General features: G+C 31.7%; 1 protein-coding gene across 1 annotated transcript; it reads right to left on the reverse strand.

Annotated features, from left to right (window-relative positions):
- Positions 1–358: 358 nt before the first annotated feature.
- Positions 359–3,495, reverse strand: LOC115716933 (uncharacterized acetyltransferase At3g50280-like). The gene is made up of 2 exons (XM_061115788.1): positions 1,721–3,495; positions 359–1,020 (listed from the first exon to the last, which is right to left on the reverse strand). The coding sequence occupies exons 1-2, from the start codon at positions 3,071–3,073 to the stop codon at positions 997–999; spliced, it is 1,377 nt and encodes a 458-aa protein (XP_060971771.1). The 5' UTR covers positions 3,074–3,495; the 3' UTR covers positions 359–996.
- Positions 3,496–15,034: the final 11,539 nt, after the last annotated feature.

Below are 15,034 nucleotides of genomic sequence, written 5' to 3' on the forward strand. Positions count from 1 at the left end.
CTCTCCCCCCTAAAAACACTAATGCATGTGCAAAAAAAAATTACCATTAAAGAAGCTCATCTAAATACTTGAACCATGGTCAAAATAAATGTACAAAGTAATAAAGATTGATATATAGTAGTCAGGAGAGATGCCTAATAGTAATAGCTAAGTCTATCTAATAAACAATTCCTTTTCCAGAGATGTAACTCTTTACCAAGCTATTATTAGAGGATTAGACAATACAGCATCAGTTATGGATGGCCGGAGACAATCCTCCGACGTTGGGTCGAGCTAAACGCAAAGAGAAAGAAAAAGAAAGAAGGACGAGAGAGAGAGAGAGAGAGAGAGAGAGAGAGAGAGAGAGAGAGAGAGAGAGAGAGAGAGAGAGAGAGAGAGAGAGAGAGAGAGAGACAGGAATCAGGTTGGGGTGGCTGTGCGAAAGGAGCAGATGGGTGGCTGTGGACATCTTTGACTGTTATGAGGTGGTCGGCGGCGGGGTACCTGGTCTGGAGAGGGAGAGGAGCGGTCGGGATTTTGAGGTTGGGGTCCCGTAAGAGAGAGAGGGTGAAAGAAATGTGTTTTAGGTTTAGATTAGGGTTTGTTTTAGTAGAGGAGAAGAAGAAGAAGGAGGAGGAGGAGGAGGAGGAGGCCGTGATAAATTAGGGAATTAGGGGGTTAGGGTTTTTTTTAAAAAAAATTATTTTTTTAAAATTGTTTTTTTAACTTTTAATTTTTAATTTTTAAAGAAAAATTAATTTTTTTTTTGGTTTTTTTTTTAAAATAATTAATTTTTTTAATATTTATTTACGTGAACCAATAAAATTATGCTACGTGTACACTGTGGCCACGTAGACATTCCACCATGACAGTTTACAGCTAAAAATGGATGGAAATATTAAACTGTTATCAGAATACGAGTTTAGGGGGTTTTACTACTAAAAATTTAGAACCACTTAAGGAGGTTATGACACAAATTATCCTTTTTTCTTTGTACTCTTTTATTTTCTTTCAACTTCAAATGTGGTGATGATTGTGTACCTTATATATTAAAAAAAAAAAAAATAGGTCACAAACAATTAGGGAGTATGCTGAATGAAAGAAAAAAAAGAGGAAACCTATAGTTAATTAATGTAGTGAGTTATATATGAAGAATAAGAAAAAAAAATAAAATAATTGATGTTCTGACTTTTTTGTTTTACCTGCAAGTCGAAAAGGTAATAATTGAAAAAGAGAAAACCCTAAACAATGTCTAAGTTAAAATAGAAAAGGATAAATAAAATAAGTTTCTTTTTTTTATATATATATATATGTACTGTACAGCAAGAGAATTGATTTAAAATATTTCAAAAAAAAAAAAAAAAAGAGAGAGAGAATTGATTTAAAAGAATAATAATAATAATAATATTTAATAGACTCTCATAGAAATAGAAGGCTTCGTTGTATAAATTATTTCTTTTTAATTTATATAAAAAAAGTGACAATCATATTGAATTAACACATTATGGGACACAGTTTTCTGTTGTGTTTTCTAACAGAGGATCTTCATTCTAATGATATGTCCACACAATTTTCAGATATATATGTGTTATATTTATGTGTACACATGTTGTCCCTAAAGTTTTTTAACATAGACGTAGACATGAAGACAAATGACCTCTCACTTAAATTTTACTACTGGTGAAATTTAAATTTAACATTACTCTCACTTATTTTACTATCATACTTTTATCTCACTTACCAGTAATTTAATTGTAGCCGGCAAAAGACAAACTTCAAAGTCAACACTTCCCTCTTCAGCCCCGGGAAACGGCGTTAGCTTACCGTCAATCTTATTGCCCAGACCACTTCGAACCGCCACTGGTCTTCCCCAACCAAAATCATTACCGTAGACATTAAACCGGTGCGAACCACCACTTAACAATAAGTTTGGCGGCAGTTTTCCTACACCTGCTAACGTAGGCCTCTCAATCCAATCCTCCAAGTACTTTCTCGCTTCAATCGCCGTAAGGGAACGAATCTTTTCTCTAATTTGAGCCGCTGCCCAACCCAATCCACGATCCAATAGCTCCCCTCCTTTGCACTCTACGTTCACACCAAGAACCGCGTTTCCCAGGTAGCCTTCTGGCAGCGGTGGCTCAAGTCTTGATCTCAGCCCCATTGCTACTCTGTAACAGACATCATCGTCGGATTTCAGATCCCTGACACGTGTCACAGATATCCAAAGATGAGCCATCAGCGCTTGAAGAGACGAGATCTCGTTATTGGTGAACCCCATCTCGGCGTTGGCTTTTGCCTTGAGCTCAATGATTCTTTCCCTGGAAAAATGGATCATGATCTTTTGTTGTAGATCAGTTTCTGATGATAATGAAGAAGAGTTTTCTTTATGATCATCTTCGTAGAAGAATGGGACTCGGATCGGGAGATTGAGGAAGAAATTGCCGCCGTCTGAGTTGAAAACGATGCCGTTATTAACGTAGCTGCCCTCGCGTGAGATTTCTGACCAAACGTTGATAAACTTCCAGAATGACGTGCCGTCAATGACAGCATGGTTCGCACTACACGCGACAAAGAGACCGTCGACGAGTTCAGTTACCTGCACGGCCAACAAAGGTAGATTTGAAACGGCGGCTTCGTAGTTGGGAACTCCGTTTAAGAAAAACAGAGGGTAAACGATGTCGTTTGGGATAATGACTGGCTCGAGAATATCCGCCACTGTGATGCCATCAGTAACGGCGTGAACGAAAAGGACTCCGGCTCCGTCACAGTTAACGTGGAAACAAGTAGTTTCATCGTCGGTATTTATGGTCTTGACGAGTCGGCCGGCGAGAGGATAAAGAATATCCAACGTACGAGAGAGAGTGACTTGTAAGTGTTGGATGAAGTTTGTATCGGAATCGGACGGTGGCTTGTTATGAAAAAGAAGACCCATTTGAATGTGATGAAGATCGAGGAGTCGAAGATCGCACGGAGTTAGGTCTAGTCGTTCACCGTTTAACTCACTGTGATTAATATCATCACCATCATCCTTATGGTGGAGATTCGCTGGCTGAACGAGAGTAGTTGAGATGAATCGGATTTTGATGTCGTTCATGGTATGGATATGATCTCTACGCAGTTAATGATGAGATATGTATCAATTCACAGAGTACAAATTGGATTCCTATATATAAATTCCATTCCAATGGCGCAATGTAAAGCTCAAGCTTTTTTTTTTCCTTATTTTTAAATGGTTAATTTTTATGATATTGCATGCATGGGCCCAGCGTGTATACTGTATACCACTCAATTTGTCTTTATTATTATGGCAAATTATGTAATACCTCATATACTTTTACTGCATACCACAACACATCTTAGCCATTGGATTCCAAAAAATAAATTTTTGCTAAGATCTAAGGGATATGTGACCTTAACCAAAAGGTAAAGGCAATATAACTATAGAAATTGGTGACCGATTCTCTTTTGTGCTATTGTACTATATTTTTATTTGTAAACTCATCTTCTTCTCTTCAATAAATACATTTTGGCAATTAGACATACTTTTTTTTATTCTACCTATATGTATGTAGAAATTTAATCTAATAATATTAAAATAATTTTAAAAAATTATTAATATCAACAATTTATTTTTAAAAAATTAAATTTATTATTTTGAACATCATTAATATAATTTTACATAGTTCAAAATCAATTAAAAAAAATTATAGCGAAAGTTTCCAAAAAATTTACTTTGATGTAGATAAATTCTCAATTTTAAAAAATAGCGGTAATAGTCCTCAAGCTCGAAAATCTTATAAGTCCGTTGGTCCTTATTTTAACAGATTCGATAGTTGCTTCAAAAATATCACGTGTTGATATTAAGACATAAGCCCCTAAAAAGTTTACTTTAATGCAGATAAGTCCTTAATCTCAAAAAATTATAGTAAAAGTCTCCAAGCTCAAGATTCTCGTTAATACATAGGTACACAATTCAACAACTTTATTTGTACTTCTTAAAATTGTCACGTGTCAAAATTTTATCAGTCCACGTCATAAAAAATTTATTTAAACAACAAAAAAATATTAAATATTTTAATAACCTATTTTTTCATTTTCTTTTTATTAAAGATTAAAAAATTTTATTTATATTATAACAGCTATTAAAATTCAAAATTTATAAAATGCAAAAATATTTATAACATAATTATTTTTCCAAACTTCCCAAATAAACAAACGGCATGTGACTACAAGATCATTACCGAAGGAGAAGATTATTGTATTGATCTTCTTGATTGATGCCAAAGTTTTTCTCATTGCCACATCAACGTCTTCTTCTGTGAGGGGTTCAAGAGCAGTCGTCTGAGAGTGGTTCGGTTCGGCTCAACGACGTCCTCCGTTTCAATTTTTTGTTTTCATTTATTAATTTACTATTATTAGTTTAATTCCAATTAATATTTTTATGAGGTTAGAATTATAAGGAGTTCATTCCTTAATTAATTTTAATGTTGTGATCGTGTTTATGTGTTGAAACTAATTTAGTTTTTTCATTAGTCTTGTCTTTTGACATGGTTGTTTAGTCTTGTCTTTCGACATGGTTTTTTAGTCTTTTCCTTTTAGTTTTTTCTGGTTCGAGTCTTGTCTTTTGGCATGGGTTGTGTAGCTCGTAATCATTATGGTGCTATGGTAGAAGCATTCAAGAAGGGGAAGATTGGATGTGTTCAACCCGAAATTACTGAGATAATAGACATTAAAGAAGCATTGAGTTGGATTGCAACTCATTCGTGGGATAGAGTCATGTTGGAAACAGGTAGCTTGGTGTGTGTCCAAGCAATTCAGAGCGGTATTTTATGCCTTCACAATTTGTGTTTTGTAAAACGATCTGCAAATAAGTTGGCTCATTGCTTGGCAAGAGACTCTTGTTTCTCTACAGGTCGTGTGCTTCTGTTGAAGGACTGTTCCTCTGAAGTACGTTCTATTGTTTTGAATAAATTTATTAATCAATAGATCTTATGATTTTTATTCAAAAAAAAAAACTTTATATATAAAAAAAATAAAGTTTTCTTACAAACTTCTACGATTTGCCACCTACCCTTCTCATTCTCGGTGGGGGAGGCTTACTGTCGAGTGTTGACCAGTAACATTCCTTCATCTCCACCTTCTTCCTCGTCCATCCCACTATCTCAGAAAACTAATTAAGCAAAAGAAAAAAGAAGAGATGTGATCAGGATAAGGATCAGATATTTGAGAGAGATGAAGTTTTTTGTTTTTTTTTTCTTTATATTTTTAAGAACCCGAGAGATATGGATGGAGTATGCGATAGAAAAAAATGAGATATGGGTGGTGGTGGGTGGTGGGTGGTGGGTTTTGGTGGCCAATTCTTTGAACTCGACTTTTCTGGTTCAAAGTTTATATAGACAATTTTTTTAAGGTGGCCCCTCTAGCTAATGGAAATTGAAGAGTTTTAGTAGAGCAGATCAGGGCTGGGTAGGTTGGGTTGGGAGTGAACGAGAAGAAGAAGAAGAAATAAAGAAAAAACAATAGAAAAGATAAAAAAAAAAAGTAAAGTTAATTAATTAGTTTTGGAAATTAATTATTCGTTTATATTTATTTTAAATTGAAATTATGATTTGGACCAATAAAATATCAACACATGTATTTTTCGGATGAACAAACAGAGCAATTAAATTGGGTACCTACGGACAAACGAGAATCTTGAGCTTGAGGCTATTACTACAATTTTTAAAGATTGAAAACTTATTTGCATCAAAGTTAATTTTTTAAGAACTTTTACTGCAATTTAATATCAACATGTGACATTTTTGGAGCGACTAATGGATCTCTTAAAATGAAGACTAAACAACTTACAAGAATCTCGAGCTTGGGAACTATTACCGTTATTTTTCAAGGTTAAGGACTTATCTATATCAAAGTTAATGTTTTGAGAATTTAAATGCAATTTTAATACACAAAGAATTTATTTATCTTTACATAAAAGGAGTGCAAAATTACATTAAATAATTCAAAAAAACATGCCATATACATATCATAAACTTATAATTTTGTGCCATGAAAATATGAATTTGTACCATAAATATGTCTATTTTGATTGATGTTTATGTTGGAATTTATTTTACAAGGATCTTAGATCTAATCACAAGTATGTTGTTTAACACCCTAAATATGAACTTTCTAAAACGATAAATTAAACACATATAAAGTTAAGAAAACCTTACATTGATGCAGCGGAATTAATGTCTCCTTCCACTCAGATCTCTAACCCTTGTATCCTTTCTGTTGCAGAGTATAATCAAGATCTGAGCCCGAATGTCCTTCTTCTTTGAGTTTGATCCTTCACAGTCTTCCAATCTATGATTGAGTTACTGCTTGCTGTGTGTGGGCACTCACTCTTTCACTAGGGTCGAAAATTTATGAAGAGAAAAGAGAAGAGGGTTTCGGCCAAGGTATAGAAAATAGGGAAGACTCAGTTTTTTTCTGAAGAGAGAAATTTCTGTCAGATAACTAATGAATGTATTTTTTGACTGAGCCATCACTTTCTATTTATAGGCAACTACTAGGTTTAGGTTAGGAATTATTTGGCATTAAAATAATGAAAATATCAATTTGAATTTCCACAAATAGTGGCCGGCCATGGTGTGATAATGGGCCCCACTTGATTTTGCAGTTTTAACAAATTTTGTTTCTATTTTCTCAAGAACGCCAATTTTCCAATTCTAACCATTTAAATGCCAAAACTAATTATTTAATAACTAAAATAGATTATTAAATAATATTGTCATTTAATTTAATTATTAACTAGACATATAAAGTCCATTAATAAATAAATAAACCTAGAATCTCTTTTTTTTTTTACAATTTCACCCGTGCTTAGTGAAAATTCACAAATTAGACATAGTCTAACTTTAGAATTATAATTGATCGATCACGAATCAATTAATGAGTATTACAAGCAGAATGTTCTCAACTAGAATGGGGACCATGGATCTATATGCTGAGCTTCCAATAAGTGAACCAAATTTACCAAGTAAATTCCTACTTATTAATTCTTCGTTGAATCCACTCTTAGAACTTAGAATTGCACTCTCAGACTTATATAGAGCATATTATATGTTCCACGATATCAATATGCTATCTCATTTAACCATTGTTATAATCTTATTGTGATTGAAAAGATCCTCTATATAGATGATCTACATCGAGATGGGATAATTTTACCGTTCTCACCCCTCAATGTATTTTGCCCCTTAAAACACTTAGCTACCTGTAAATGGTGTTTAGTGATCTAATAATTAGTCAGTTAAACAAGAGCTCATCCATTTACTTCTATTTGCTAAGCTCGAAGGGAATCATCACTTGACTTCTATACACTAGTAGAAGCTGTAGATTCCATATTTATGTTCAGCACTCCCACTCAATCATACTATCATGTTCCCAAAATATACGTATCACCCTGACCCAAAAGTAGGCTTAACTAATAAATCAAAGAACATGAATAGTACTCCTGAGTTGAGCCTAAGCATATCAGGATTTAGATTCTTTTAATCTTAAGATCAACTACTGATATTGACTTGGAAAGATATATATAACGGTAAGTTTGTAATATCTTAACTTAGTTGCAATATCGGTCCAGTCCAATGTATACTCCATACATTCGAAACTAGTATACTTTACTAATGTCCTGGAAAGAACATAACACTTACTCCAAGTGTAAGTATACATCATCGCTGATTATCACATTAGTGTAAATCCAAAACACTGATGAAACAGGGACATGTTCTTTTGATTCATATGATCACAAACACATTCCACTGTGTTGACGATACTATAATTGTGAATAAACATATGATCTGGATTTAACTGATTTTGTGTATAAAAGTAATAAACATATTAAACCATTAGTATGTAAAATTCATGCAAACATAAATCACTTCAAATTTCTTATATTGATAACTAATCAAATTGTAAAGAGTTTTATTTAGGGCATAAAACCCAACAAACTCCCACTTGCACTAATATAAAACAAAGTATGCAAACAGGTCAATCTGATGTCTTGATCTTGAGATCAAGTGTAGTATATTTGAATCCACCCAAACTTCTGGAAACTAGTTCATAAATACACTTATGAAACATCCTTTACTATATGCTTTACTCATCAAGGGATACTGAAATCTTTACTGTTTAAAAAGTACATCTGAACTAACAGAAGACATATCTCTCATATTTTAAAATATGTAATTGAGATAATACAGTGTAGACTTTTCTCCAGTGATATAACTTTCTGGTATTTTCAAAACCAGAAAGTTATAATTCTTCTCTGGTAGAGCTTGAATTATTATAGAATAATTCCTCCACCCCCAAAGTAAGCACCATCTCAAGAATCTCGAAATGAGTTGGTGAGATACAAGGACAATTGATACACAGTTCCTTAATATCTAACATATAGATCACTTTCATAAATCTTTCTTGAATATCTTCTAATGTTCCCTATTTGATTACATCTCAGATAGCCCCCACTCAATAGCAAATGTCTGGTTAAATAATACTTTTAACCTCTTTATGTTTGGAGAGTTATCTAGTTTTGACTTTTGTATTAGTCTAAAACTTTAAGTTAAGACTAAGTCATCAACATAGCAGACTAGTATTTGAAGTGAAAAATACATGCCAGAGATTGAGTAATCAAAATTAAGATACCATAATATTTTATGAGGATTAAGAATTCTTGGTTCAAGTCATTCGAATAGACTAAACTAGAGTTCTTTATCTTATTCTCATATTTATGATAAGTTATACCTATCCATGTGTATGGTTAGATTTGCTTTTCAGTAGTGTTCTTAAGTACCTATCACAAGTGTCAACCTGATGAAGATGGGAATAGAATTTTAAAATTCTCCCACTCAATTAAGGTAGTGTGAAACTTTAACAAAGAACTTTCATAGGTATCAAACTTTTACTTACAAGAGTAAAACGAAATGGAATATACAATCAAGATCAAGGATTTATATTGATAATAGCTAAGTCATTATATTACTTCCATGTTTAAAGAAGATATGTGTTACATAGGGAATTGTGGAATAGACTCCACCCCTAAGTATATACATATAGGGTACTGTGGATAACCTACACCCCTAAGTATATTAGAGATTATGATCCACCCCTAAAGGTTGTAAAGATCATGATTCTCTAAGTGTGATAGAGTTTATGTGGAGTTGAATACTATCCAGAGTTCATTAGATATAAAAGATCGTTAAACTGCATAGTTTTCTTAACTTTTCTCCACCCCTATCAGATCAAAAGATCCTTTTATTAAACAAATTCTTAATAATTGTATTAGAATGAACATTTATTAATAAACATAGAATTAGTTTCTAGTGTTTATTTAATATAACTCTATGAAGAGTTGTAAATATTATAGAATTTGCATCAATAATAAAAACACTTACACATACAAACATATAAATATAATGTGGTAATAATTGATGAAGATAAAGTAAATGAAGCTCAATCTCATAAATTGCAATGGTTGAATTCGAAAATAAAACTTTATTAATAAAAAAAAATGTATTGCAACAATATGAGAAAAACAGGGATAAATATCCCTAACTAAAATTTGAAATCCAAATTGTCTTTAAACTAAAACAATTAATTCAAAAATAAATTGAAGAGCTTCATCTTCATCTGGACGATTTCACCCTTGGTCCAGCTTTCCGATCCAACTCATCTGAGTTCAAGTAGCTTGGCCTATAAGAAGAAGAAAACAAATAAACAAAGTTAGTCTAGAATCATAAATCCAAGTGGATAATAATTCACTAAAACTCTTAAAGTTTATAGATAGAAATACCTTGTTTCTTTGCAAGAAGTTTAGGACACTGGGGTTTCCAATGACCTTTTTCATTGCAGTAGAAACACTTTCCTTTAAGTGTAGCATCACCAGAAGCTGCAGCCTTTTTGTGTTTCATGGCTTTGGCACGCTTCTTGGTGTTCTTCCACTTCTTCTTCGATTTGGGTTTCGAAGCAGAGGCAACATTTGCTTCAGGTTTGATCGTCCCATTACCATTCCCAGGATTATGAGGTTTACTCCCTTTCTTCTTGGGTCCTCCAATCAAATTTTCATAAGTTTGAAGGTCGTTGACTAACTCATGAAAGTCTATTTCCTTCTTATTCATGACATAATTTGACGTGTATGGTAGAAATGCTGGAGTCAGGCTATTCAAGATAAGGCTTACTTGAGTAGCACTGTCCATTTCAGCACCATGATCCTAGACTTCTTGGAAATAACTTGCCATGAGGAGAACATGGTCCCGCACGTTTTGATGAGGTTCCATCCGTGCATTAATGTACTTCTTAGTCGCGTCAAAGCGTGACTGAAGTGATGCCTTACCGAATAGCTCATTTAACTTCGTCATAACTTCAGCAGCCTTTTCGGTTTTAGAAAACCGAGTTTTGAGGGTGTCAACCATGCTGGAAAGCATAAAGTATAGAGCTTTATCATTTGCTTTCTGCCAACGCTCATACTTTTCTTTCACAGCTTTGGATGCATTGTCCCCAGGCACTTCAGGTGACGGCTCAGTTAAAACAAACAAGGCACTTTCTCCTATGAGAGCAATATTAATGTTCTCATTCCATTTAGGAAAGTTAGATCCATTCAGCTTATTTTCAGTCAACAGTGATAACATGGGATTCATTATGATAACACAAGATACTATAAAATAATAGAAATTAACAATTAGAAATTAATAATGGTTTAACACAAAATCAATTCAGAAATTATAAGCACATAGCAAGTAGGAATGATATGAGAAAATACTTAAAAAAAAAATTCAATCCTAAATAATTTCCAAGGTTTTTCAACAAACTGATATCAGTGTCCCGTTTAGGCGAGAGTCAAAGCTACCATCTATTGAATAGAGTTGTCAGCTCATCTAAAATGTTAAACATTCTAGCAACCTTTTATTCGATCAAGATTGGAATCCAGCGTTGTCCCGTTTAGGCGAGAGGGAAGGCTATTCTATCTTATGAGCTACTACCATTGTTTCGCAATTTGCAAGTCAAATATGGTCGCCACTGTTAGGTTTTATGCCCTAAATAAAACTCCATTTCAATGTAATCTATTTTATTCAACATCAATAAAGAAACAGAAGTATTTTTCATTCATTTGTGTATGTTTTGGCTCACTTTATCGATTGCTTGTCTAATTGATTTATAAATTCATCTTAAACCCTTTTCACATACTTGATCATGTTTATTGTGCTGTCATCACATTGGAAAGTAAACATGACTATGTGAATAAAGTTTCCTAGATTTATCAGACACAGGGTTTTACTGATATGATAATCTACAACAAGAGTTTACTTGTATTTGGAGAAATACTATGTTCTTTCCAGAACATTGGTTAAAGTAAAGCTCAGGTTGGATGCATGGAGTATGCATTGGAAGGGACCGATATTGAACTTTGACTTAGATTTAATTAAACTTACCGTAAAATCTATTCAAGTCAATATCGCCAAGTTGATCCTAGATCAAATGATCTTAATCCTGTTATGATTAGGCTCAATCTTGAAAGGATATTCGTGTTCCTTTGAATTGTTAGTTAAGCCTACTTTTAGGTCAGGGTGATACATACTTTTTTGGGAACACGGTAGTGCAATTGAGTGGGAGCGCTAGCATAAACATGGAATCTATAGCTTCTATCTGGCAAATAGTAAGCAAAGGATGATTTCCTTCGAGCTTGACCAAACGAAAATAAATGGTGGAGATCTCATTTCACATAAGCTGAAATATCATTTATACGGGGTCAAGTGTTTTAAGGATAAAATACATAGTAGGGTGTTACGGTAATTTAATCCCTTTACTATGTAGATCATTCATATAGAGGATCATTGATCACATTAGGATTATAACAATGGATAACTAATGATGTGTCTATATGGTGGAACATATAGAGCATTCTATATACTGAGAGTGCAATTCTAAGTTCTATGCGTGGATTCAACGAAGAATTAATAAGTTAGTGAATTTTAGTGCTAAATTCTTGATCTACTTATTGGAAGCTCAGTTATATAGACTCATGGTCCCCCCACTAGTTGAGATAATATTGCTTGTAAGACTCATGTAATTGGTTTTGATTAATCAATTATAATTCACGAATTAGACTATGTCTATTTGTGAAATTTTCACTAAGTAAGGGCGAAATTGTAAAGAAAGAGTTAATAGGGGCATATTTGTTAATTATGATACTTTGTATGGTTCAATTAATAAATATGATAAATGACAATATTATTTAATAATTATTTATAGTTATTAAATAGTTAGAATTGGCATTTAAATGATTGAATTAGGAAATTGGCATTTTTGAGAAAATCAGATACAAAAGGTGGTAAAATTGCAAAATTGCAAAAATCAAGGCCCAGTCCACCTAGCCAGGGCCGGCCACCTATGTTATCTTTTTTAAATGATTTTTTTTCATTATTTTAATGCCATATAATTCAAATCTAACCCTAGTGGAATGCTATAAATAGATAGTGAAGGCTTCAGGAAAATTACACTTTCTGAATCAGAAAAAACTGAGCCTCCACTCTCTTCTCTAGCCGCCACTCTCTCTCTCTCTATTCTTCACCTATATTTCGAACCTCTCTTAGTGATTAGAGTAGTGCCCACACACATCAAGCAATACCTCAATCATAGTGAGGAAGATCGTGAAGAAAGATCATCAGCAAAGGAGATACAGCATCAAGGATTCAGAGAAGAAGATCCAGGTTCAGATCTTGATAATACTCTGCTACAGAAAGGAATCAAGGGTTAGAGATCTGAACGGAAGGAGTCATTATATTCCGCTGCACCCAATGTAAGGTTTCTTAAACTTTATATGTGTTTAATTTATCGTTTTAGAAAGTTCATATTTAGGATGTTAATAAACATACTTGTGAGTAGATCTAAGATCCTGGTAAAATAATATCCAACAAATGGCCTCAGAGCTATGGTAATTGATTTACTTACATGAAATTTGGACTTTAAAACGATTGTTTGTATGTTCTTTGGATGGTATCATGTTGTATTGAGTGTTATTTGATGAATGATTGATGTTTGTGAAATTTTCGTGAAAATTAATTGTGATTTCGTTTCTGGAATTATTTTTATTGGATAGTATGGAAAAAATTAAGCAAGTTAGCCTTTTACAGAACTCAATTTGGATTTTATTTGAATTAGTTATGATTTTTTGAAGATTTGACAAAATCGGGACTGTGCTGATACAGTTTCGAATTTTTTCCTTTTTCTTCAATTTTTCATACCTTTTCATGGAATTAACTTCCAATTTTTTGTATGGTTTTGTATATATACTATTACTATTCCTAATTCAATTCTAATTATCATTTTGAATTAATTTAATTTTTTTTTTTAAATTAATTCAAGATATTAGTGTAATTTGAATTCGAATAGAATTAGTATTTATCTTTTTGCTTAAAAATCTATCTTATTTTTAAATTGATTATATTTTTTTTTAAATTTAAGGTCAGATTTTTTAGATATTTATAATATCTTTTAAGATATTTATAATATCTTTTAAGATATTTAAGATATTTTAAAAATATCTTTTAAGATATTTATAAAATCTTTTAAGATATTTTAAAATATCTTATCTTTTAAGATATTTAAAAATATCTTATCTTTTAAGATTTTTTTTAAAATCTTTTTAAGATATTTTGACCTTATTTAAATTTAAAATAGATATTTATAATCATGAAATTTTAAATAGATATAAGATAAAAAGTAGTTTTAATTTTACATTTTTTTTATTTTCGAAATTTAATTTTAAATTCCGAATTTTTTTTTTATTTTTCGAATATTAAATTTTTTTTTAATTATTTATTTATTCGAAATTATTTATTTAAAATTAAATAAATCCTACTTCCAACTATCCAGCTAACCCTGTTGCAGGAGTATGTGTTTTAACTTATGTGTAAGTTTTCAAAACCTATTATTACTTGATTGCAAATAGTCATGGTTACCTTTTGCCAGATCTAATGATCTGATGGCTCCCTTGGTCAAGATAATAATTTGTAACAGGTATAATTTACAATCTTCTTTCATCTGTGTATGACCTAGCAACATGATAGGACCCATCCAAAGTGTGCCTGTGTGAGCCTATGTGTTTAATTTTATTATAGATGCATATAGGTTAATGTTGCTAAAATAAATTATCATAGTTCTTGATAGGATTTATTTAGACCCATTTAGTTTTTGGGCCTATTCAATTAATAACAGTTGTTCTTATTAAGGTTAAATTCCTCTCTTTTGGGCCTTGTGTGAGAGTTGGGAGCCATAGAAGTGGGTACGACATACTGAACCCAGCACCCCCTCACACAAACTACCCCAATTGTGAAGGCCCATTTGCCTGATTTGAATGACTGTACTAGGTTAATTACACTAGTTTAACCTAATTAAAATTGAATTAGCAACATAATTAATTTCATTTATTTTAAAATTAATTTAGAAAATCATAGTTTAAAGAATTTAATATTCTAAGCTAAACTATATGTATTTTCTTGTATTTAATTAAATATAGAATTATAACCATCTAGATTCTTTCTGGAACTTATTTTCAATTTTTCATTAAATATTCCTATTTAAGTTGATATTTAGTTATCCATAACTAACCAACTTAAATCTGAATATCTTTTGAATTCAAAATTTCAAAATTAAGTTGAGGAATTTTAGGAATTGGTTATTAAGATTCTTAAGATATTTTTTAAGTTGATATTTTTCAAATATTAACTTAAAATGGAATATCTTAGATATTTTTAGGTTAATATGTTTTTGAATATTAACTTAAAATATCTACAAAATTAAGTGGTTACAACTTAATTTTAAATTTAATTAAATTTGATTTGAAAGATATTTAAGTTGATTTTTTAGATTCTTTCTAAAACAACTTAAACAAGATATTTTCAAATTTGTTCCATTTAAAATTCAAATTTTTTTTGAATTTAATTAATAATTGAAAATTAATTAAAGTTGATTTTTTTATTTAAATCAATTTTGATTTTTAATTTTTCATTAT

Source organism: Cannabis sativa, chromosome 5 (assembly GCF_029168945.1).
Source record: "Cannabis sativa cultivar Pink pepper isolate KNU-18-1 chromosome 5, ASM2916894v1, whole genome shotgun sequence".
Classification (NCBI taxonomy): domain Eukaryota; kingdom Viridiplantae; phylum Streptophyta; class Magnoliopsida; order Rosales; family Cannabaceae; genus Cannabis; species Cannabis sativa.